Source organism: Engystomops pustulosus, chromosome 6 (assembly GCF_040894005.1).
Source record: "Engystomops pustulosus chromosome 6, aEngPut4.maternal, whole genome shotgun sequence".
Classification (NCBI taxonomy): Eukaryota; Metazoa; Chordata; class Amphibia; order Anura; family Leptodactylidae; genus Engystomops; species Engystomops pustulosus.
In genome coordinates this window covers 109,049,580-109,067,387 of record NC_092416.1, presented here as the reverse complement: position 1 = coordinate 109,067,387, position 17,808 = coordinate 109,049,580, and the positions used below count along the sequence as shown (strand labels likewise).

Below are 17,808 nucleotides of genomic sequence, written 5' to 3'. Positions count from 1 at the left end.
TTTCTAACCTCCCTTTCATCTCCAAACTCCTGGAAAGCCTAGTCTATTCTCGACTTACCCGCTTACTCTCAGCTAACTCCCTCCTTGACCCTCCGCAATCTGGTTTTCGCTCTATGTATTCCACTGAAACTGCCCTTTCTAAAGTCTCCAATGATCTCCTCGCTGCAAAATCCAAAGGTGACTATTCTTTCCTCATTCTCCTGGATCTATCGGCAGCTTTCAATACTTTGGACCACCAGCTCCACCTTAGGATGCTTCGCTCCATTGGCCTAAAGGACACTGCACTCTCTTGGTTTTCTTCCTATCTCTCTGACCGCACTTTCAGTGTCTCCTTTTCTGGATCTTTCTCTTCTCATCTTCCTCTCAGTGTCGGGGTTCCTCAGGGCCAAGTCATAGGTCCTCTTTTCTTCTCCCTCTATAGTGCTCCCATTGTAAAAAACCATCAGCAGATTTGGTTTCCAGTATCATCTTTATGCTGATGACACCCAGCTGTATACTTCTGCACGTGACATCACCCCTGCCTTAATCCAGAACACTAGTAAATGTTTCTCTGCTGTCTCCAACACCATATCCTCTCTCTTCTTGAAACTTAATCTTTCTAAGACTAAACTTTTTGTCTTTCCACCATCTACTAACCAACCCAACCCTGACAATAGCACAGAGGCAGCAGGCCCGCTGTCTTGGGGTTGTGCTGGACTCTGACCTCTCCTTTTTACCATATATTCAAATCTCTTGCTCGTTCTTGCCGGATGCATCTGAAATACATCTCCAGAATCCCACCGTTTCTGACATTTGAAACTTCTAAAATGCTAATTGTTGCACTTATTCACTCTCGACTAGACTACTGTAGCTCCCTACTAATCGGTCTACCACAGGCTAAACTCTCTCCTCTTCAATCTATTCTTAATGCAGCAGCCAGGCTCGACTTTAACCGGTTCGCGACCGCCCGCCGTGTATTCACGGCGGCCGCGTTCCGATGCATGGAGAGGGCTCGCGGGCCGAGCCCTCTCCATAGCCGGTAAGTCTCTGCTGCATATTGCCGCAAAGGCTTACCGGTAACACCCGCGATCGGTGCCGGCACCGATCGCGGGTGTTTTCTTGCAGAACGCCGCCGGCGGCTTCAAACAGATGGCTGCGCCCATCTTTCCGAGGATCGCCGCTCCCCGTGACGTCATCGGGGAGCGGCGATCCGTTGCCATGGTAGCTTCGGGTCTCACGAAGACCCGAAGCTACTTCGGGTTAACCCATTCATTACAATGTGCTATCAGCACATTGTAATGTATGAGGAGTAAAATCCCCATATACTGCCATACTGTAGTATGGCAGTATATGGTAGGATCGATCAGACAACCTAGGGTTAAAGTACCCTAGGGAGTCTGAAAAATAGTAAAAATAAAAAAAAAGTTAAAAAAAAAAAATTATAATAAAAAAAACTAAAAATTCAAATCACCCCCCTTTCCCTAGAACTGATATAAATATAAATAAACAGTAAAAATCATAAACACATTAGGTATTGCCGCGTCCAAAAATGCCTGATCTATCAAAATATAATAAAGTTTTTTCACTGCTTTTAACCCCGTAACGGAAAATCGCGTCCAAAGTCAAAACTGGCACTTTTTTGCCATTTAAAAATTTTTTTAAAAATTCTATAAAAAGTGATCAAAAAGGTCATACAGTCCTAAAAATAATATCATTGAAAACATCATCAAAAGTCGCAAAAGATGACACCACCCTCAACTCCATACACCAAAGTATGAAAAAGTTATAAGCACAAGAAGACGGCAAAATAAAAAAAAAAATTTTGTTCATGAGGTTTTAATTTTTGTAAATGTATGAAAACATTATAAAACCTATACAAATTTGGTATCCCTGTAATCGTAATGACCCAAAGAATTAGATGCGTCATTTGTGGCGTGAAGAGAAAGCCGTAATATCCAAGCCCACAAGAATACGACACAAATGCGTTTTTTCACCATTTTCACTGCATTTGGAATTTTTTTCCCGCTTCCCAGTACATGGCATGGAATATTTAATACCATCACTATGAAGTGCAATTAGTTACGCAAAAAACGAGCCGTCACATAGCTTTTTACGTGTAAAAATAAAAAAGTTATAGATTTTTGAAGGTTGGGAGTGAAAAATGGAAATGAAAAAACGGGAAAGGGCCCGGTCCTTAACCGGTTAAAATAATAAGCCTAATCCACAAAGCTCTGAATAATGCTGCACCTTCCTATCTCTCTTCTCTCATCTCAGTCTATCCCCCTTCCAATGCTCTTCGATCTGCCAGTGACAGATTAATCTCTACCTTAATTTGAACCTTTCATGCACGTCTCCAGGACTTCTCCAGAGTTGCTCCAATTCTCTGGAATGCCCTTCCCTGGACTCTCAGGCTAATACCCACCCTCTAAAGCTTCAAACGTGCTCCTAAAACCCATCTCTTTAGGCAAGCCCACATATTCGCTAACTGCATGAAATGTCAACTCTCCCTTTACTAATCCATCCTATGTCCTATCTCCTGTCTGTTATTTGGCAAACAGCAGATATTTACCAAGCTTCAGGCTTCTCTGCAGTCTTTTTCACCTAGGTCCCTGTAAATAAGATGGTGGCTGATGGCTGGTTCAAGCAGCAAAATTTTTATTTATTAAATTATTTTATATTGCTCCCTTATAATGAATGGCTGGACCACTATACAACCTCTTGTGTCAACACCATCATCCTCATAGTCTTTAAGCTCTTGTGAGCAGGGCCCTCACTCCTATTGTTCCATATGACTGTTTATTCTTTGTAATGTAATATAGTTGTATATGTCCCCTATGATTTGTTCAGTGCTACAGAATTTGATGGCGCTATATAAGATTATTATTACATTACATTATTACATTATTATTACATAAGCTTATAACTATGTCAGCATGGGTTTATGAGAGATCGGTCCTGTCAGACTAATCTGATTGGTTTCTACGAGGAAGTAAGACTGGATCTGGGGGACACTGTGGATGTTGTATAGCTGGACTTTTCAAAGGCATTTAATACCGTGCCGCATAAAAGGTTGGTACATAAAATGAGACTGCTGGGACAAGGGGAAAATCGGTGTATTTGGGTAAGTAATTGGCTTAGTGATAGGGTTGACGTTACCAGTGGAGTGCCAGAAGGGTCAGTATTGGGGCCAATTCTTTTTAATATTTTTATTAATGACCTTGTAGTGGGTTTACACAGTCAAGTTTCAATATTTGCAGATGATACTAAGCTGTGTAAAGCAATAAATACTGAGGTCGATGGTTTAGCATTACAGAAGGATTTGTGGAAGCTTGAGGAGTGGGCATAGAAATGGCTGTTGAGGTTTAATGTAGATAAATGTAAAGTTATGAACTTGGGCCATGGAAACAAAAAGTATAATTATGTTCTAAACCATCAATTACTTGGTAAAACTTGAGCTGAAAAGGACTCTGGGGTATTGGTGGATGGTAAACTTAATTTTAGCGACCAGAGCCAGGCAGCTGCTGCTGCTAAAGCAAATAAAACCATGGGATGTACCAAGCGAGAAATTGATTCTCATGAAAAAGACAGTTTTGCCCTTATACAAATCCCTGGTCAGACCACACATGGGACATTGTGCAGAGTTTTTGGCCACCGGTGTATAAAAAGGAGATAGTAGAAGTACAACGAGTGCAGAGGAGAGCAACCAAGATTATTAGGGAAATGGGGGGATTAGAATACAATAACAGATTACAAAATTTGGGATTATTCATCTTAGAAAAAAGCCGACTGAGGGGAGAACTCATTACAATGTACAAATACCTGAACGGACAGTACAAGGATCTTTCCAAAGAAATTTTTATACCTAGGCCAGTGACCAGGACAAGGGAGCATCCTCTACACTTAGAGGAGGGGCGATTCTACCATCAACATACTGTAAGAGCAGTGAGACAATGGAACTCTCTGCCACAGGAGGTTGTTGGCGGACTCTATGTACATGTTCAAGAGAGGCCTGGATGCCTTTCTGGAGAGAAAAAATATCACGTGTTATGGGGAAAAACATTTGCGTCTTTTTCTGGCCTTGTATACTATGATACAAGCAGCTTTGTGTCAATGTTTATTATGATGTTTGTATCTCAAAAAAAGATGAGTAAGTGTTTGATAAATTAAGCAAGGGTGCATGGCAATTGGGCTAGGAGACCAAGTGGCCACAGTATAGTGTTGCCTTACTTTTCTGCTCTCCCACTCATGGACATGCCAAGCTGTTTGATGTGTGTTGTCTAAATCTGGATTGAGGTTATTGTGTCTTTCCGGTCATCTAAATGAATTGCTTGTTGTTTCCGCATGTGAGAGCAATTTACAATTTAGTACACTGCTGATTTTAACAGGTACTTTATGAGGTTATACCCCAATTTTATATGTAAGTAAGACACCATTGCCATTTTATCATTTTCTTGTGCTGGCTTAAAGCTTAACTGTCATTGTGAGCAAAAAAAAAACAAAAAAGCATAATTCTGCTCCAGGTGTCCCTGGGAATCATTTCTCAAAGTATTTTGCCTCTCGGTCCTCAGTTAGTACATCTTTTGTCCCATAGCAACCATGGTTTACAGCACTCAAAAAACTACAATCAGTAAAATGGAGGGGCGGGACCTGCTACCACCTGTCACCTCATCACAAGCACCTGGTGCTGACCAATGACACCAGAGCTATCTATCTCTCATATCTAACTATCTACTGTATCTCATATATATTTTTCCCATATCTATCTGTTATCTACTCATATTATTAGTTTATCTATCTAATATCTTTCTATCTATCTCCTATCTATCTACCTATCTCCAATCTATCTATCTAATACTTCAGCAGAGCAAATGAGGGGAGAGACAGCTTGCAGACTTGGAGAGTCTCTCCTGCCACTTCCTTATGTGAGGTGATGGGGGGAGGGGGAGCTGCAGTTTCTGTCTGTGTGGATTATTTGTTTATACACAAGTTTAGGGAAAGCTGACGGAGAGATGAGAGTTTAGGTGTTTGGTCACTACATTAGTTATGGCTTCTCCCAGCACATGAGTGCTAGAGAAGTGAGACATGAGGTTAACAGCTGAAAGCAGGGAGAGAAATGGGGGTGTGTCTCTAGTTCCGTAGTCTCTGCTCCTTTCTGAAGACGGGATGTGCTTAGCAACAGCTATCGAGAGATTGCCGACATCTCGGGAAGTCTGCAGAATACAAGAGGAAGGAGCAAAATTTGGGTAACTAATCCAATTGAAAAAGAGCTTACCTGCCCTACAACATATGAAAAGTTTTTTGAAATGACGGTTACACGTTAAGTCAGTTGAGTGGTGTCGCCAAGTCATCTTTTTGTATTTTGTAAGATTTCTGTTACAGAAACACATCGAAATTATGCGATGTCAATAATGTTTTTTAAGTTTTATCTTCCAGGAAGAAATGAGAAAAATTAAATGAGGGCTAAGACTATCTGCCATTTAATTTTATTTTCTTGCAGGTATAAATGGTAGAGGACCTTGCGATTTTGCTTTTTAAGGAGAAGCCTCTAGATTAAGTAATGGGCAACAAAAATTCAAAAGTGTTGTTATTGTTATTTTTTTCCCAAACCACTGCACTGTGTAGCTGGGCAACATACATTACCAGCTGAATAAAAAAACTTGTTCCTATTGTGAGGTAAATGCCAAGGTGGAGATTTTTATGACTTTGTGTAGACAATCACCCCTTTCTGTGATTGTGGTAGACTATAAACAAAACTTATAATGAAAGAACAGACTCACACAATTTGTGGTTAGATTAGTAGTATTTAATGAAGACACTGGTACAGTACCTACAGAAATCTCACACCTGCTCTGTGTTATGTGCTATGTGCTATTCTGTTTAACCCCTAGGCGCACCAGGACGTTATATTACGTCCCCGGGGCTAGATGCTTAGCGCACGGGGACGTTCTATAACGTCCTGCTTCTGGCACCGGCTCACGAACGGAGCCGGTACCAGAAGCAGCGGCTGTCAGCTGTCTAGTACAGCTGACAGCCTGCGCAAACATGACCGCGGCGTGTAAGGGTGTTTGCGCTGTGAATCGGATCCCCCGTGCCGCTTACCGGGGGATCCGATCCATTTCTGGGCAGCTCCGAGGACTGGCATGTGCCCCGGAGCTGCCCGGTCTCCATGGCAGTCAGACCCCTTCCGGGTCTGACTGTAAACTGTCTGAGCATGCGCAAGCTTGCTCAGACAGTTTACACTGCTCTACAATAAAATAGTATTGTAGAGCAGTGTATTGAACTTAAACCAGTGATCAGAGCATCACTGGTTCAAGTTCAAGTATGTATAAGTAAAAATATGCAAAAACACTTAACACTACACATTATAATAAATAAAAAATAAATACATAAAAATATAAGCCCCTAAAATGTCACTTTCCCATAAAAACACTTAATAAAGTATAAAAAACACAAAAACACAAAAAACCCCGCATATTTGGTATTGCCGCGTCCGTAACAATCTGTATAATAAAACAGAATTGTTACTGGACCCGCACGGTACACGCCGTAGAAAAAAAACGCAAAAACGTTCCGAAAAAAGATAATTTTTAATTAATACCCTATAAAAAAATGCTCTAAAAAGTAATTTAAAAAATGTTATGCACTCCAAAATAAGCCCACTAAAAAGAACAACTCTTCTCGCAAAAAATAAGCCCCTAACTAGATTTGTCAGCCGAAAAATAAAAAAGTTATGCATATGAAAAGATGATGATGCTAAAATGAACAAGATTTTCTCCAAATTGGTTTTTATTCAGTACAATTGAATAAAATATACAAAACCCCCACATATTTGGTATCCCTGCGTCCGTAACAATCTGCATAATAAAACAGAATCGTTATTAGATCCGCAAAGTTAACCCCGTAAAAAACAAAACAAAAAAAGCTCCAGAAAAAAGATCATTTTCAATTAATACCCTATAAAAATGCTCTAAAAAGGGATTTAAAAAATGTTATGCACTCTAAAATAAGACCACTAAAAAGAACAATCCTTCTCGCAAAAAATAAACCATTAAACAGATTTGTGAGGCAAAAAATAAAAAAGTTATGCATATGAAAGACGGTGATGCTAAAAGTAACAACATTTTTGCCAAATTACTTTTTATGCACTAAAAATGGGAAAAAAATAAAAAATCTATATAAATGAGGTCTTTTTGTAATCGTGGCGACCCATAGAATAAAAATAATATACTATTTTTATGGTATGGTAAACAGCCAAAAAAAAAAAAACCCCATAAAAATCTTCCTGAAAAGTGATGATTTTCATTTCCTCCACCAACAAAGAGTTAATAAAATCTCACCAATTAGCCTATAGATTCCCCCAAATTACGTACCAGAAAAGTGCATCTCATGTGGCAAAAGAAATAAGCCCCTATAGGTCCACATTAAAAAAAGAAAAAAATTATAGCCTGTACAATGTGACATAGCAAATCTGATCTGGATGGCGCCTCCTTCCCTTCTATGCCCGGCCGTGCGCCCATACAGCAGGTTACCACCACATATAGAGTATCCGTGTACTCGGGAGAAATTGGGTAACAAACTTTGTGGAGCCTTTATTCATTTAATCCATTGTAAATGTTTAATTTTCCACCCAAAATGAGTGTATTGTGAAAAAATATTACAATTTGCAGACTGCACCTCCATTTTGTTTTAACCCCTATAAAACACGTAAAGTGTTAACAAACTTCTTAAAAGTGGTTTTTCATACGTTGAGGTGTGTAGTTTCCACAATGGGGTATTTTACGAGTCCCACTATTATTTAGGCCTCTCAGTGTCAATTAGAAGTTGAGCAGGTCCATCTAAATACAGGTTTTGGTGATTTTACAAAAAATTTGAAAAATGATACCTAAATTCTGAGCCTCATAACATTCTAGTAAAATATGTGGAATCTTAAAAAACCATGCCAACATAAAGCAGACATTTGGGAAATGTAAGTTATGAATTTATTTGGGAGCTATGACTATCTGCATCAAAAGTAGAGAATTTAGAACGTTGAAAATAAAGAATTTTTCCAAATTTTTGCCAAATTTTTTTTTTTTTCATAACTAAACACAAAAGATTTCATCCAAATTTTTAAACTAATTTGAAGTACAATGTGTCACGAGAAAACAATCTCAAAATCCCCTGGATATCTCATAGCGTTCCAAAACTATAACCACTTATAGTGACACAGGTCAGATTTGAAGAATGGGGCCGCGTCCTTAAGGCCAAAATAGGCTGTGTCCCGTAGGGGTTAAAATTCTGCTTCATGGAAATGTAATGGCCAAAGCACGTACTTTTCACCAGCAAAGCAGAAAACTGTCCTGTAAGATGTGTCCTATTTTGGACTATGGACTGTGACATGTGCCCAGGTGTGACATGCACCTAAGAAGAAATATACAGTCAACATTTAATGTCCAAGAAGTAGAAATGAAACCAAAGATATCTGAAAAGCCAGAGAGGACTAGCTGAACTACAACATGGCAATGGTCACTGAGAAGGAGCAGACAGTTTGAACTTTATTGTGTTTGGTATCTACGAACCAACAACTTCCTTGTTTATGTGGTGTGAGGTTTGTGTAAGTGGCAGATGGAGCAAATAGTATTTAAAGAAATGTCTTTGAAAATATTAGCAGGTGTAAATTTAACTTCACAGAACATGAAATTATTTATGGTTGTCAGATCAATTTTGGCTCAGTAAATCATCTCTTCCAGCTAAAAAAAGATATAGCTCAAAACTACTTTATCTACATGTTAGATGAAAGGGTACCGTATTTTTCGGACTATAAGGCACACAAAAAATCCTTTGGATTTTCTCAGAAATCAAAGGTGCGCCCTATAGTCCAGTGCATACTGACAGACAACAGCTGCCTTGAACTGTGCACAGGTCTGCCACCTGCTGGTCATTAATCCTTATAATCAGGTGCGCCTTATAATCGAATGTGCCTTATATAGGAACCTAGATGTTTTAGCAGGTATTTATTGATGGTGTGCCTTATACTCGGGTGCGCCTTATAGTCCGAAAAATACTGTATGTAGCTTCATAATATCGGAAATCGCTCTTTTCCAAGAGCGGGGAAGACCAAGGGGAATAGATGACCCAAGGAAACTATGGAGGGGAGAATTAAAAAAGGGCTTGAGGGAAAATCAAATTGGATCCATATTAGTCATTTTAAAGTTTGGGTACCAAAACAAAAAGATGATCTTGTTTTTGGTGTTGGTACAAATGACCCCATAGCAGATGGGGGAAACAAAATATAATTTTATAACACAAAATGGGATAATAACAGCTATGTGGCTTATCACATCTTTACCAGTAGATACTATTTGATTTCTGTGAAATAGTCCATTGTACATTGGACCTCAAGTTTGGCAAGCATCTCACTGGATCTCGAGGGGCTGTCAGTTATATCTGTGTAAGTAGGCCAGGGAATGAAAACTAAACTCCTTGACAGCCTGGAATATGGGTGACTCATGGGGATACACTTCAAATAAGGCTATGACTCATGTTAACTCAACAGGTAAGGCCCTCCTTAAAAGAATGACCATAACTAGAACTAATCCTAAATGGGGTTGTAACCCATCATACCCATCTTGAAACCCTTATGTTATAAATATGTTTCAGCCTTCCCCTGGGATGAAGGCCTTTATTTATAAGGACTATACATCCTAGGGAGAAGCACTCAACAAGGAACATTCTGGTTGAAAGCCATTCCTGATCAGGAAAAGGAGGTTAAGGAGATTTTGCAGTCAGCAGAGGTTCAAGTTTTAAGTTTTTTTTTTTTTAGCTATGGAAACAGGTTTCACTGAGATGAATGAATGGTTAAATAGGATGAGTGAATAGGATGAGTGAATAGTGAATCAAATCAATATATCAAACTGTATAGCAGGTGCAACGACCACATATTCCATTTAAGCTTTCTGAGATTGATAAAAAAAAATACCTATGATGTACTGTAGTCCTGCATAATGCCTCATATGAGCTAACAATGACCCATGCAATGCCCTTTCTAAGTTATACCCAGCAGCAAGGACATGTCAGGTGCCCCCTAGAGTATCTGCATATCTAGGTAATTAAACTTGTTTCCAAAGGGACAGTAAAAGGAAAGCCAGTAGGGAACTTAACTGCTGACTTCTGTAAAATACTATTTTGGTAAATGAAGATAAAGATGGATATAAAACACAGTGGTTCCGTAACCAAACTATGGCTAGGACTGATAAATGGTGGTTATGTGGAGACTTGAAACTTAGAACTAGATTGCCTGTAAATCGATGTGGCAGCTGTGCTCTTACTCAAGTACTTATGCAATTCCAAATTATCTCTTCAGCAGAGATATAAAAAGGTAAAATAGATGTAAAACACCTACATAGAACAAAATGGTCAGTACCCTAGGAATTATATAGACAGTATTAGAGTTCCCACAGGAGTACCTGATGAATTTAAAGAAATCAAATAGGCATCTGATTTGAGTCAATTGTCTTTTGGAGGGTTACACAACACAAAAATATTGATTGGTTAATATTTACTATAATCAACATAGATTTAGAAATTACACTAAGGATGTGCTAAAAGAACACCTTGGTCCAACATCCCTAATGCCATGGCAGAAAACTTAGAAATGTTTTAAGCTGAGAGTGGAAAGGTTTGCAAAATCTTCAGTACGTATTGTTGTACTTTTATCCAAACCATTCAGCTTGACCAAAGCATTAGAGGGTTTTGCATCATTATCAGAAGAATTAGCAGAAAATTCTCGTATAGAGAAGACCTTTTCAAATTGGCTTGAGTCATGGGTGGGAAAGTGGACCATTTGCAGTCGAGTGAATATTTCACTGATGATTGTGACAGCAATACTTGTGACATGCGAATGTATCCCTTATATTCTTCTACGATTATTAGAAAAAGTGATTAACTCTATATACATAGTTTTATTAAAGTCAAATATTTCTAAAGAAAAATTATAATTGAGAATAAGATATGATCCCCCTTCACCTTGGGGAATTCGGTGAAGAAAATAATGCAAAAGCCTGACAGTAGCATTTTGCTACTGAAGTACCTAAAGAAGGGAAGGAAGCGTAATTTATTTTCTCAAAAGGAGGAATTGATAGGGATACCCTATAGTTATTATTTTAGTAAGATACTTTTAGTTAGCATTTAAGACATAATTTGGTGACCTTCAACTTACAAATGAATCAAGGTGATCTTTGTATAAGGTGTACCATTAACAGTACAAATAGTAGTTTACAATCTTAACCTTGTAAAAACCTAGTATCTACTGTAGCAACCCACCTGTGTCAACATAAGGGGGAGTGATACTTAAAGGGGTATTCTCGTCTGGGCATTCACATTCAGTTTCATTAATCTGCCATATATAAACATTTTTTAAATTAGATGTTATTAAAAAAAAAATGTTCCTGTGTGAAGATAACTTCTCATAAATGTAGTCATTTTGTCCCTTAGAAACGGGATGGCTTCCTCGGATACGGCCACCTCTGCCCGAGAGATTGCACAAATAAACAAAAAGGTTTTGTATATGAAATGTCCGGTAGTTACTGCATGTCCCACAGCTGTACTGTGGTAATGATTGCTGAATCCTGGTGGTCCGGCAGGACTATATAGCCCATGTCTTGCCACCACTGCTAGAGTGTGACGTGGTCGTATCCGAGGAAGCTATCTGGTTTCTAAGGGGCAACATGACTTTATTTATGTGAAATTATCTTCACACAGGAACATTTTTTTTAATAACATATGAAGAAATGTTTATATATGACAGATTAATGAAACTGAATGTGAATGCCCAGACGAGAATACCCCTTTAATGATTAAACATTCCTCTGAAGAGTGAACTAACATCTTCTTTTGTTTGGTACATACTTTTGCCACGATTATGTATGGTATACGCCTATTCTGATGTGCATAAAAGACAACTGTTCAAATACAGTGAGCTCAGTGTGCTAAGACAAACTTTGAGTCTGTGTTGATTTCATCTTGCTTGTGAGCTCAAAGAAGTATTTCATAGTTAGGCTTCCATCCAATATACTCACTGAACTGGACCATACCTAACAAAGACATGGGGTCATTTCTTGTATGAATTTTTCTTTCATTCCTTTGGCTTGTTCTTTATAATCAGATACATTTGTACAGTTTTTTTCTTTGTCTGTGGAACTGCTAAAAAGGTAAGTTTTTTAAGCCTGTCTTTTTACAGGTTCATAGTGAAAGATAATCCCCAAGTGTTAGAAGTTAATGTTTCTATAAAACTCATGGCTTCATCTTCCGAGCCATGCCAGATGAAAAACAGGTCATCTATATAGTGTTTGTAGCATTCTATATTTCTTGACCATTGTGGCGCTTGATGTATATGGAGGTCCCCGAACCTCCCCATAAAAAGATTGGCGTAGCTAGGGACGGCTTGAGTGTCCATTGCTGTTCTGCACTTTTGGAGATACAGCAGAAAATAATTGTGTTCTAACACAAACCGAAGGCAATAGCCTATTGCCCTAAACCCCTGATGACGCCAAGCTAGGGGGCGAAACATGTTGGGGGGGCGATCTTGGGTTTTAAAGCAAGGAATGAGAGATGGCCACAATATACAGCCAACTGAGGTAGCCACCAGAACAGGGGTTAAATACGAAGCAGGCTGCTGAAAGGGAGGACTAGGAATAGTTAACAAGCACCAGAGACTACAGGACAGTAGTGAGTAAGTGATCTATACCCAGATAGTCGAATAGGGTGGATGCTATGTGTTATACATGGGATAGAGGAGAATAGGGGTTAATAATTACTTGTAGAGCAGATAGAAAAAGCTATTTATCCAGATGCTCTGAACAGGGTCTGAATGAACACTGAAAACTACTGAATACCGGGCTAATAGCGATACACAGACCTGTGTGCTCCTACCTCTCTACCCTACCCCAATCCTAAAAATTCCCCCTCCCTTGTTGTTTTCCCTTGTTTGTGTGAGAATCAGAGTGAATGGCTGAATAGACATTGCACCCATGTATAGGAAATAGTCTCATAAGGAGATAAAAATTTCAAGTGGCTCGGTCCCCCCTCCTTGATATATTTTAGAACAAAAATACTGAGCCTCTAATGTCACTGACACTAATGTCCTCTTACAAATATTTTAAACTTAGAAAATAAAAGTTAAATTTTAGTTAGCACATAAAGGAGGGGCCTGGATGCATTTCTTAAGGGGGGAAAAATAATGTGAGAATCTTGAAGATCAAGGGATATTTTCTTCAGTCAGAAAGATTTTTCTTTCCATACTATGAGTCAAATTACATTTGTATTATAGGGATTATTAGCTTTCTCTGTTATTTTCTCAAACTTTATCTCCTATGATTTTACAGCTGATCTTGGTACACCAAATCCAAATAGATAATCCATGTACACATCAGTATTTTCACTCTAAAATAAAGTGAACATTAAATGTACGGTGAGTTATGTATAGGAGATCATGTTGAAAGGAATCGGAAGACAGAGATAAATGAGACACTGGTCTTAAGTGGTAGATCAGTGAGATGAAAGGGTTGTGATCAGCATGCAATACCTTTCACAGCCTGCCGTGTCTGGTATCTCGTCCCTTGTGGAGACTGTGACGGCGCAGGTGTGCTTGGCTGTTGCTGCTGCTGCTGATGTTGCCTCTGAACTTTCTGCATGTGCCATTTCTGAGATGAGGTCTGAAACTTACTGGAAGAATTCCACACCACTCTCTGCACAGTGGGCACTGTCTCCTTGGGGAGAAGCGGTCTCTGCTTCTTGACTGGGCTTCCAGTTGCTGCTGTTGGAGCACTTGCAACTGATGCAGAACTTGTAGTCACTGTTGCCCCCATTGAAGGGGCAACCTGAGATGCAGAGCGCGTCATGATTGGAGCCTCAGCTGCTAGTTGGCTGCTGGAATTGACTGTGGCTGGCAATTTTACTGCAAATAAACCAACAAGAAAATACTATGTGGTTGGTAAGATACAAATTACAGTGCAAATCAGTATTTAATGAAGTACATTGAAGTATAGACAGCATATAAAATAGATAAGTACAGTCTAGAATACAGTGCAGTATAATTTAAAAGGACATCTTCTACCAGGATCAAGAATGGTAAACCAAGCACACTTACATGCAGATATGTGGCAAGATCCACTTTTATTTAAGCTTATTATGCCCTTGTTTTTAAGAATAAAAAGCTTTAAAATTATGCAAATGAGTCCAAGGGGCTCCAGGCTATTAAAGCCTGTGGAGCCCAGAGCCTCACAAGTTCAATTGCATAATTTCTAAAATCCTTTTTTTAAAAAAACAGGGCATAAGAAGCTAAATACCACTAGTATCGGTACCATCCACCCACAGCCCCCTCCCCAATGCAATATGTATGTAGTCTTTTCGATTCTTCCATGTTCCTTACTTGTATGACTTTTATGTATGTAAATTCTTTGTAACTCATAAGCCTGTAAAATTATGCACAAAATAATTTCCCTATGGGATCAATAAAGTTTATCGTATTTTATTGTATACTGCAATGTAATGCAATAAGTAAATAATTTAAAAGTGAATTAAAACAGCACCATAATGAAGGATAGTGTAGTATACATTCATTGGTATGGAATTTGGTATAAATATTTAAAATAAGACAAGGCAATATGGTAAAAGGTTTCTCTATAGCATACAATACCAGTTAAATTAATTAAATTTAATTAGTTAATATATTTTAACATACTTTCTGGGTGTTTTGGCGTAGATATTTTAGCATCCTTTTTGGCTTTACGTCCTTCTCGTCCTGTGGAATCTTCACCCAAATCAATGACCAATTCACTCTCTGAGTCAGAGTCCAGTCCAAGGTGAACAGTGGGGGAGTCAGTCTCATCCTTTCCCTTCAGTTTTTCTTTTGCAGGGTGCGACAAGGATTTACATTTATCAGGAACATCCTTGTCTACGGTACACGCCAGCTTCTCCTTACCTATGTTGTCAGCTTTATCGGTTGTTGTCTTCGCAATTTTTGATTCATCTTTTATCTCAGCTGGTATTGAGGGCTTGTATTTTCTTTTTATGGAAGATGAAGTTGAAAATTCTTTTTCCTTCTCTTCCTCCTCTTGCTCATTCTTTGACTTCTGTTCCTCATCACTCCCATATTCACTGTCACTAGAATCTGTCTTCTCTGACTCCTCAGAATCACTATGTTCCACTGTGGCATAAGCATCATCTGGAATCTCATTTATTCCTAGGTTACAGCAGATTAGAAAATCAGTATTAGACACAGCAAATCTATCAACAGTTCTACATGCACAAAAAATATAATGTATATACCTAATTGGGCTTTGCAGCTCTCAATGGTTTTGTCCAGATTAAGCTGGAAGCGACTGCGGATCTGCCTCTTAGGAGAGATCAATGGGGTCATCGCAGATTGCTGAAGCACAGATTCACTCAACTCTTTCAAGTCCATCTCAGCTTTACTACGATCTAAAAACAGAAACATAGGAAGACTTATCAAAAAAGGGAAGTCACAGATAAAGTATATTAAGGACTTAACAATCAAGTGCAGTGTTCTAAAGCCAATGTGGAATGAATAGATAAAAGGGTTTGATTCCTTACTAGTTGAACCCCATTAATCATGGATTAGAGGAACTTTACTGCTTAAATTGTCCTTGAATAACGATTTGAAAGGGTATGCTGTGAAAAAAAATGTGCGATTTCGATATACGGAGCTCTTGCTTAAAACTAAGAATCTAGCAAACATAATATCCATTTATAACAAAGAGGTGGAGCTCCCTGATTACATTGCCCAGAAGTTTTGTAGCTTACAGAAGCAGATTTAAAAAACTTTGTAGCTGGGTCCTCTCCATTTAATCGCTAAATCTGTCATGACCTGCAAATGCTGGTTTCGAGCACCGGTAGCAAAACACATTGTTTGGTAATCACAGTTATGGTGACAGATTGCCCTGTCAGAAAGAGATTAGTGAGGTAAACAAGAAAGTGAGGGAAGAGTTGCAGAGAGGTTGGTCCAGGAGAACACCAACAAGTTTGCATATGTTTGGGATGACACATCGGAGTAACAATGCTACATAAAGATCTATCCACATAACCCTAGAATAATGCTTGCTCCAAAAAGAAAGCACAATATGAGTGGAGGACAAACTTTACTGGTGCTGGTTCAGCAATTCCCGTGCTGGATTCAATTATCAGCAGAACAAAAAGGGGAATTGGTCACAAAGACCGCAAATGGCTAACAGTGAACTGCCTTCCAGGCTCTTGAATATGACATAACAAAGTTTAAGTTCACATAAAAATGGGAGGGGTTTAAAAGAAACCAGCAGTCATGGTACACTATGCCACCAACTTTAGGGGTAGGTGTAAGCTACTTACAACTCACTTCAGCGACTCCAGAGCTGGTGAAGGAGGATTTAGCGTTTTTGTTTTAAACCTATCCTCCATTACCCCTTCCAGCATCATTGTCACTCTTCTGTCTGCTTTTCCCATTATTCCCTTTTTTTGGGGCACCCATTCTCTCTCTTAGCTGTTTATTACTTGTCTCTTTTGAGATTCCCTACACTGTCCTCCTCCTCTTTCTTTTCTTTGCTCTGCAGTCATAATGGATTTGAAGGTTGCATCACTGAAACGTGAAACTAAGAGGGGAAAACAAATCCAAAACTATCCAAAAACAGTTCCCCCCCATTTAGCTGTGTCTAATTATGCTAGTGCCCAGTCCTCTCCACATCTTTGCCCAATCTGAGCAATTACCTGCACCCTCCTTATATTGTCTGTAGTGGACCGTCCGGGCATGAAGCCAGACTGATCATGATGGATAAGTGATGATATGACCTTATTCAATCTGGTCGCCAGGACCCGGGTGAGAATCTTGTAATCTGTGTTGAGTAATGCTATTGGTCTATACGACCCGCATTCTAAAGGGTCTTTGTCTGTCTTCAGTAATACTACCACAGTGGCCTCCGAAAGGGAGTCTGGTAGTTTCCCTGCCCTAAAGGATTCAGTATACATTTCTAGCAGTTTAGGATACAACAGCTCTTTGTATTTGCAGTACACCTCTTTTGGTAGGCCATCGGGACCTGGGGATTTATTGTTGCTTAGGCCGTCTACTGCCTCCTCCAATTCCTCTAGTGTAATGGGGCCCTCGAGACTTTGAGCCTGTTCGCTGGTTAGTTTATGGAAGAGGGTACCTCCCAGGTAACTTTCTATTTCTCCCGGGGTCCTGTTCAGGGAAGATGCATATAGGTCAGAATAGAATTGGGTAAATCTGGATGCTATGTCAGTCTGGTTCTGCTATACTATTCCTGCCTCTGACCTGATTTGTAGAATGGGAGGGGAAGACGAGTTCTGCTTAGCTACATGGGCCAGGAGTTTTGCTGACTGGTTCCCATATTCAAATGCAGTCTGCTTATAATAGAATAATTTGGTATTGGCTCTACTTGTTAATGCATTTATGTACAGACGCCCAGTATGTAACCACAGATCCCGTTTCTCATCTGAGGGGTGTGCAATGTAATTCTGCTCCAGTGATAGGCATTCTGCAGCTAGATCTGATACTTTGCGGACAGCCTCCCTTTTTATGTATTTAATAGAGGATTGCAGGCATCCCCATAGAAACACCTTCAGAGCTTCCCATTGCATTTCCCCAGACCCAGCCCCCTGGTGAGCTTCCAGGAAAGACTGCAGCTGTGCCAATGTATTGTCATGTGTCCCAATTAGCCCTAACCAGAAGGCATGTATCCGGAGTTAATGGGCCGCTGAATGGTTTGTGCCATGGATGACACATAGCATAGGGGAGTAATCTGATGTCCCCCTGGGCAAGTATCTAATATCCTTTATACGAGT

The 17,808-nt window shown here is 39.4% G+C and overlaps 1 protein-coding gene across 23 annotated transcripts in view; it reads right to left on the bottom strand.

Annotated features, from left to right (window-relative positions):
• Nucleotides 1–17,808, bottom strand: part of ZMYND8 (zinc finger MYND-type containing 8) — a 328,826-nt gene that overhangs the window by 90,258 nt on the left and 220,760 nt on the right. For 16 of the 23 annotated variants that reach the window (XR_011847695.1, XM_072110562.1, XM_072110555.1 and 13 more), the window contains 3 exons: nucleotides 15,286–15,438; nucleotides 14,699–15,199; nucleotides 13,541–13,912 (listed from right to left, as the gene is read on the bottom strand). Coding sequence is in view for 22 of the 23 variants with exons in the window: in XM_072110562.1 (XP_071966663.1) it covers nucleotides 13,541–13,912; nucleotides 14,699–15,199; nucleotides 15,286–15,438 (1,026 nt within the window). In the remaining variant the exon portion in view is untranslated. The remainder of the gene's footprint in view (nucleotides 1–13,540; nucleotides 13,913–14,698; nucleotides 15,200–15,285; nucleotides 15,439–17,808) is intronic. The other 7 variants (XM_072110565.1, XM_072110564.1, XM_072110571.1 and 4 more) reach the window with 2 other exon arrangements.